This window comes from Eurypyga helias, unplaced genomic scaffold (genome assembly GCF_000690775.1).
Source record: "Eurypyga helias isolate BGI_N326 unplaced genomic scaffold, ASM69077v1 scaffold42267, whole genome shotgun sequence".
Classification (NCBI taxonomy): Eukaryota; Metazoa; Chordata; class Aves; order Eurypygiformes; family Eurypygidae; genus Eurypyga; species Eurypyga helias.
Genome location: NW_010261831.1, coordinates 1 through 8,131, shown reverse-complemented (window position 1 = coordinate 8,131; position 8,131 = coordinate 1). Strand labels below are relative to the sequence as shown.

Sequence of the window (8,131 nt, the reverse complement as noted above, 5' to 3'; positions counted from 1 at the left end):
GTAAAGTTCCCAGCCGGTTAGCAATGTGGGGACGGCTCTGAACTGCTCACGGACCCTCTGCAGAGGCAGCTTTGTAACTCGTTTTAACCAAGGGAGATGCCACTGCATCTGTGATGTGCTCCTGGTAAGTAACCAGTACATCCAAGATAAGTCCAGTCAAGAATGACTTTGGCAGCTCTGACATATTAATTGCTGATTTTAGACCTAGAAATACTGGAACGAGGGGCGCTGCAGTATGGTTATGTATGACCCAATACCCTGGGTCACAAGGAAGTTCTGAAGTAAAATCAACTAGTTTCATAGAGCTACTTGGTGGTCTTTTAGTTCTGTCCATCTCCAACTAGACGTGCTTCAAGGTGCTTCAAGCCTCAGTTGTACATAGCGATACTCGGTATCCCATTTTTTATATATAGACGTCACGTGTTCAACTGCTCGGTAACGGTGCGAGAGCATCGCTCCACCCAGGCACTGTGAAAAGGCCAGCACAGCTACTCACAAGGCTTTAGATTTAACTTATTGAGCTTCATGAGCAAAACAGCTTCTGATTAAGCCAGATGAGAAAAAATAAACGTTTATTCCCATTGGACTCTGAGGAATATATTTTTGCTTCATTGTGTGATTTTTGCCATTTTTACGTTTTGAAAGTGTTCACGTAAATCACGAATGATACAGATTACACCTTTGATACTGAAAGTGCATAAATACGGTGCAACAAATCTTTGAGTTCTCTGCATCTACACAGAGCACCAAATGAGGTAAGTTGTCAGTTGTGAATTATCTCGGTGTGTTGTGCATGCTCCTGCCAAGGTAAATTAGTCCAATTCTCTCATGTTGGGAGGCGCGAGGCTGAATCCCTGTCAGTACTTGTGTAAAGCAGGAAAAGGTGCTTGCAGGCCAGTCATTGCAAGTTTATGTTTTTGTCAGCTTGGTTTACCTAGGCACACAAGTAACTAATAGGGTAAACACCTTTGTTATATGAATATGCTCTAAGTAGGCAAAGGCAGGTACTTTCCCTTTTTATTCATTACGTAGCACCTACTGTTGCACATTGGGCTTGTTCAGCCTGGAGAAGAGGAGGCTCCGAGGAGACCTCATTGCAGCTTTCCAGTACCTGAAGGGGCCTACAAGGGTGCTGGGAGAGGGCTTTTTACAAGAGCCTGTAGTGATAGGACAAGGGGTAATGGGTTTAAATTGAAATCAGGGAGGTTTAGATTAGATATCAGGAAGAAATTCTTCACAGAGAGGGTGGTGAGGCACTGGAACAGGGTGCCCAGAGAAGCTGTGGATGCCCCATCCCTGGAAGTGTTCAAGGCCAGGCTGGATGTGGCTTTGAGCAACCTGGTCTGGTGCAAGGTGTCCCTGCCCGTGGCAGGGGGGTTGGATCTTTAAGGTCCTTTCCAACCCAAACCATTCTGTGATTCTATGATTTCCTTTCAGTGCACCATCTTTAAAGCATATTTGGTGATACCACCTCATGATAGTATACAAGCAGCATAAAGCTGTAATAAGGGTAATGAGGGCCATGGGCGTATGATCTGACAGCAGTACGGCTTAGAAGGCGTAAACGTGATACTGCTTCGAGACTTCCAGTTAGCTGTGGGATAACTGAAATGGGAAGAATCTTACGTAACTGGGAAAACAAGTGACTAGCTTGAGCTGGCCCTTGGGAGTGAACATGATAGAAATGACAGAAGTGAATCTGAAACAGGCATCTTTATTTAAGAGCCTACTAAGACTGCCCTGACCTAAAAAGTTGTTATTCTAACATTCTGAGGAGTATTCTGCTTTATGTGTCTCCTGGTATCTCTGGTCATGATTATGTGAGCTCTTTTTACCGCAGCAGTTTGCCTCAAACCAGTCTCCTCAATAACTGTGACTCCTGAAGCAGGAGGGGTAAGGTAATGGGACTAGAAACAAACACTGAAGAACAGAGACAGCTAGGACAAAGGTTTCTGCCATGGTGAAGTTGCTCTGTGCTTTGCTATTCCCTACCAGTGAGGGGACCTGCGGGGGCATCATGAAAACCAGACGGTCGGCCCAGCTGTCCTTCTCTGCCTCACTCCTCCTGCCCGGCCGCGGGGGAGTCTCTGTGCGCAGCCCTCTGCCGCTCTTGTGGCAGTGTTTGGCCCTGCTGGCCTGTTTCCAGCTGGGACCTGTGGGCAGACGTCACTGTGGTAAGCTCCTGCCACATGAGAAGGGTCTGTGCTTCCCGGTGCCAACAGAGCACCTTGGCACCTCTGCTGGGACAGACACACCCGTTAATGCAGAACGGCAGGTACCAGCTCCGCAGGGTTCTCCCAGGTACCGTACAGACGTGTAACAGGACACGGGCTCTCCTGAAGTGCCCTAGTGATTCAGCCCTTAAGGGAAGGGACAGAGCCCAGCTTCACCAGCTTCCCGTCTGAACCACCTCTTGTTCTTTCTGCAACATGAAAACACCACTGTCCGCAGAAAGATTTCATGAGCCAGGAGTTAGGAAGTGCAAGTGTCCCTCACTCCTATGTACTAGCTAGCGTGGTGGCATTACCTTCACCCACAGCGCTCTTGGTAGTATGCTGCTACTCCTCCTCCCCACTCCCTGTTACCTTCCTGATGGAAGGACTCCGGCCACTGGCAGGCTGTTGCTGTGCTTGTCTGGAGGGTAAGAGATGAAGTGCTAAAGCACAAGAGCCAGTAAAAAATACAATTTATTGGTATAATTTGGGCCACAAAAGTGGTGTCCTTTAGGCGAAAGAATTATGGAATAAGTACATGTAGTAATTGTAGTTGTTAATTAAGAATAGTTAATTTTTCTATGGCCTTAAATACTATATAAATGAAATATCATACAGATTATTGATTGTCACTCTGTCAGTAGTGGCAGTCCTGAGCCATCCAAATTATTGTTCTGAAACATTAAGAAGGCTAAAAACAGAAGGCAAATACTGCAGGTTCCTTTTTCATTTTCAGTTAAGGCTTAAGATACAGACTTGCCTGGGAAAAACAGCATCTCGGTGTCAGCTGCATGACTTCAGTAGGTTCTGCTGAAGTCATTCTGTTAATGGAGTTGTGCAAAAGTTGGAATTGTTCTTTTGCTGCCTGGAATTAGGGGATGTATCCAAATAATGTTTTCACCCACCCAGCTCTATTCCAGTTGCAGCTGTTGGTACTGTTGCGTGTCTTTTAAGAGAATCCATGGTGGTGTGATTTGTAACAAAGTGGGTGAATTCCCCCACCCCAACTGCAGATTTTTAGGACATGGAGAATGACTTTTCCGGTTCAGACTCTATTATTTGAAATCAAGGTTTAAACTCTGAAGCTGTAATTTGGACTTCCCGTCTATCTGCTTTGGCTCCAAGATCCCAGTCACTAGAGAGACGAGTCCTGTTGTCCTGCAGATAATAACCAGTAACGCAGTTCAGGGAAACACGCAGTAAGACCTTGTAACGAACTCTTAGCGATACCAGCTTCTGCCAGATCCTGCCCAACCTTTGCCATTTCTGGATAAACTGTTGCTGCTTAACACAAACAGCTAATTATGGCTACTTTTTCCCACCTTTACTGCATATACTTATGGTTTCTGTAAAAATACTCATCCTTGTCTTGCCTTCTGAAAAAAAAGAGAACATATTATCCAGCACCATCCCAACAGAAGGGATTTAGAGAACTGTGGTGATTACCTGGATTTTGCATTGATTTAACTAAAGCATTTATTCCTATTCAAAATCTGTTTGACAGCTTTGATCAGTGGTGAGCGTAGGGGAAGTGATCTTCACCAGCTTCCGTTCCTCTTCTTGACGCTTCCCTTACGCTGGCGGAGCTGCCGCCTTTGTCCGCACCGAATGGTTTCGTCGCAGGCTGTGGTGGCTTAGCTGTGTCAGGCTCGGGGCGCCAGTGTGCTGGTGCTGCACCGCGTGTGGTGTGGAGGGGCTCTGTACCCACAGCAAGGGTACCTGTGAGAATCCTCTGCGGACCAACCGTTAGGAGAGACTTGATCCCCTGAGCGACAGAGCATCGTTCTTGGGACTGGCTTTTATTCAGACAGCTTACCCAGACAAGGGGCCGTCTTCCCAGCGGGGTCTTCCTTGATTGCTAGGGGAGGAATGGCAGGACTGTGCAGTCTGGCTGCAGCTGGTGGAAAGATGTTTCCCAGTTTTAGGCTTTCTTTCCCTTTGCAGTGGGCTAAGCCACTTCCTGGATGCTTCAGCCTGTGCTCAGTCCCCTGCACGTGCCTGACAAGCGTGCGTGATGCAGAAAGCTACATACATTTTGGGTTGCACAGGTCTGACAGTACTGTAGAGCACTTTGCAGCACCATGGGGACCACACACACATACCTACCGCAGAGCATTTGCTTACAGGACAAAACCTTTCACCTTCGGAATCGCAGTAATTCAGCTAATGGGGGCTCCAGTGGTAACAAGCTTGTAATAAGCTCCTTGCATGGCCATCAGTTCATCGTGAGTGCCCCTTTCAATGACGAGTCCTTGCGACATCACGGCAATGATGTCGGCGTTCTGGATGGTGGACAAGCGGTGGGCAATGACGATGCAGGTACGCCCTTCTCTGGCCTTATCCAGCGCCGCCTGCACAGTCTGGGGGCAACAGACAGGGTCACAGTGAGAATACACAAACCAAACTGGGGCTCAGAGCTGGAGAAGCTTCACATTGATTAACCATACCCTGTATCGCTCATACAAGTGACTGAGGCTAAAGCAAAGGCTGTGTTACCGGTGTGCTTAGCGGGGTCACGAGCCCCCTTTGTTAGCAGTAAGTTTAGTGTTTCTAAATTCCCACCATTTCTTTCATCTCTGAGCGTAACCAAGCCAGGCAAATTATCGCCCAAGTCCTTCGGCCCCTCGCTGCTGCTGTCGCTGCTGCTCAGGCTCAGCGGTCACGCGCTGGCGTACATCTTTGCTTGTCCTTTAAAGTGCAGAAGCTGCATCTATGAAACACCCCCGCTGCGTGCGCACACCAGAGACAGGCCTGCCTCCCATGGGCAGCCTGACAGCCCCTGTAGCTGGCTGCTGGGTTTACAGCTCTGCTTTCTGGAGCTTTCTGAAAGGTCATTAAAGGCGGAAGTGCTGAACTGGGTGGAATGACGCTGCGGTCATGTAGGGGGTATGTGGGCATGTCTCTGTGGAACAGAAGAGGGTGATGGACGTCGTAAGCCATTCTATAACTTTCCCTTACGGCTTATCGCTGCGCGTTTACCTTTTCGCTTTCGGTGTCTAAGGCAGACGTAGCTTCATCCAGCAATAGGATTTTAGGATCGCGTATGATGGCCCTCGCTATGGCAATGCGCTGTTTCTGTCCACGAGACAGCTGGGATCCTTGAGCCCCAACGTTCGTTTCGTATTTCTGAAAAACACACAGAAGGAAGATCATTCAGGTGTAAGCAAACACAACCTGAAGGAAGAACAGGAGGAGAGAGGCAAGAGCATGGGCCGTTGCTGCTTCCTCCTTAAAAACCCAGCAGTGCAGGAGCTACACGTTAGGGGAGTGGTGCTTCGCAGTGCACATGGCCCAGCAGGGTGACAGGCCTGGAAGAAAAATTTTGTAGCAGGGTGATGGCTGATTTGTCTGAGGGAAAATCCCCACCCTTGCTTTGGGAGAAGAGGCTAAAAGTGATTTAAGGGCTTTCCAGGTAAGTGTTTTGTTTGGGTGCCTCATCTGTATTCATACCTTTCATGTTCCTCTGGGTTATATGATGTCAGTGCATTTAAATACGTAATCTAAGTAAGTGCATGTAAGCAGCCAGACAGATATGTTTGTCTGCGTATCGTGCCCTAGTCACAGGGCAAATCTCCCACAGCTGGGAACAGGATTTGTATTTCTGACCCAGTGTAACGCGCTGGCTGCTGAACTGCGCTGCTGCTTCCTTCTGGTCCACGCCTTTGAAAAACCTTCCCTTTTCTCCTAGTCGAGCCTTGTAACTGCTGGTTTCGGTTTTATAAATATTTACCTACTATGTAAAAACCCAGCAGCAACTCGGGCTCCAGCTCTCAGGAGCACGTGAGGAATGGCCATGACACCCCCTCTGCTCCTGCTGCAGCGAGCAGCCTCTCTAGTTCCGCAGCCAAGGCCTGGCGGGTACTTACGGCGGGCAGTGACATCACAAAATCGTGCAGCTGGGCCTTCTGGGCCGCTTCTATGACTTTCTCCATCGTTGCCTCTTTGGTGCTACTGCCGTATTTAATGTTATCAGCAATGCTGCAGTCAAATAGCACTGGCTCCTGGGACACGATGCCAATTTTGGATCTGAGAAATTGCACGTTTATTTTCTGGGTGTCGTGTCCATCTATTAACTACCAGGAAACAGGAGAGAACTTGAAACGTCATTCCAAAGCAACCGCCTTTGCAAAGCAACCCCAGTGGTTCATAGCAAAACAAAAGGATTCAGCCAGGTTGCGAAGATGCAAACACAACTGATTGAAAGAGACAGGAATAATCTTCTTATACTTGATTCCCTGTGCATGATGAGCATTTTCTGGGCACGGCTGTGATCCAGCCAAACACGAGACCACTTGCTTAATCTTAAGTCCAAGCAAACTATCTCATTGCTTAAGGTTAGGCAGGTGCTTACTACGTGCTTTGCTGCCTTCCTGGCGTAGCAATCGCCACGCTTATTTTTTCCAAAGAACAAGAAATCAAACTAGATGGTTAGCTATTTACATGAAGAAAAGATAGAAATGCTTTTTAAACCATCAGTAACCAAGTGGAAGTTAACCCTAGACAAACTCAGGCTGCAAAGGAGCTGCACGCTGCAGCTGTGTGTTTAGGGCTGTTGCACACTCAGCTGCTCCATGCAGGCTTGATTTTTGCTGGTGCTCCCAGTGTACACCACACATGATACATTCCACACAGGAGCGACCAAGGTGAATGCCTCTGGCCTACATAGCGCAGGAGGGTGCACCTGAGGCCTGCAGCCTTCTGGCCTCGCCTGAATGCATCCGAGATGGTACTTGGGGACTGTCAGAACTGTCCTCCTCTGCTGGAGCAGGAGCTGAAGCCCCAGGCTGCGTGGGTACGTGCTGCCACTGCTGGGCTGCACAGTGGGACGCCGTGAGAAGAGGCCTGGCAGCAGGGCTGGAAACGAGCACATGGACCATGTCTCCTTTGCTTACCACACTGCCTGTCTCGGGGTCATAGAAGCGCTCCAGAAGCTGGACACTGGTGCTCTTCCCACAGCCGCTACTTCCAACAAACGCCAAAGTCTGTCCAGGCTTGACAGCTACAGAGAGTCCTTTCAGGACCTGAATATCAGGCCGAGAGGGGTATGTGAATTTACAGTTAAGGAATTCAATGCTTCCCTGGAAATCATCCTGGAGGGGGAAAAAAAAAAAAAAAAGAAGATGCTACAATAAGCTTGTGCTCAAAACTGAGTGGTGAAGTACAAAGGAACTCTTCCTCAGAGTCCATTCTTGCATCTCTCATTTAAAGCATGACATCAGTGCTTGTGACATTCGCCCAGGAAGAGGGCTAAAACCATACTGGAGGGGCTGTGCTAGAGACGACGCCGTTGGTCACCAACACTACTGCTCTGCTTGTGCTTCCCCGTAGCGTGCTGGTCAGAGGCAGCAGTCAGAAACAGCCTTGTTTCAGCCCTGCCAGCACGTACGTTGTTTATTTTAACATGGCCCTGTGCAAGTGTACGTTTGGTGACAGCCCAGGTACATCTGTTTAAAGGTCTGGATTTGGTAAAAAAAAATAACATCAACCTGCCTTCGCAACGTTAAAGCAATACGTGAATTCAGGTCAGTTTTCCAAGAACTCTTAAAAAACTCCTACAAATCTCTGAAGAGACTTGAGATACTTCATTTTCGTGGTTTGAAGCAGAATACTTAACGCATTTAGTTCATAACAATTATTTCAAGTTTCTGTGTTATTCTGAGAAGGAAGTTAAATGAAAAATAAACTTTGAATTTTCTGGGTCTGACCAGCCCACTGAAAATGGTGCATTTTCATTTTGTCTGACTCAAAGCTGATTCACCTCCTCGTGAACACCCCCAACATTTTAAGGCGAAGGTGAAAAAAGCCTCTGTTGCACACTCGCAGCAGCCAGGTTTGTGTGTGAACTGTGGAGCAGGAAGAAAAAGCGTGCTGTTCGGGAGTTTCACCCTGACACATTCCTAACGGGCTCACTTCATACA

At 48.0% G+C, this 8,131-nt stretch overlaps 1 protein-coding gene across 1 annotated transcript; it reads right to left on the bottom strand.

Moving 5' to 3' along the window:
* Positions 1–4,372: 4,372 nt before the first annotated feature.
* Positions 4,373–7,303, bottom strand: LOC104512505 (bile salt export pump-like; the record flags this gene model as incomplete). Its single annotated transcript, XM_010155507.1, has 4 exons — positions 4,373–4,573; positions 5,193–5,339; positions 6,080–6,286; positions 7,106–7,303. Coding segments are annotated over 4 exons (753 nt in total), but the record flags the coding sequence as incomplete, so codon positions are not given.
* Positions 7,304–8,131: the final 828 nt, after the last annotated feature.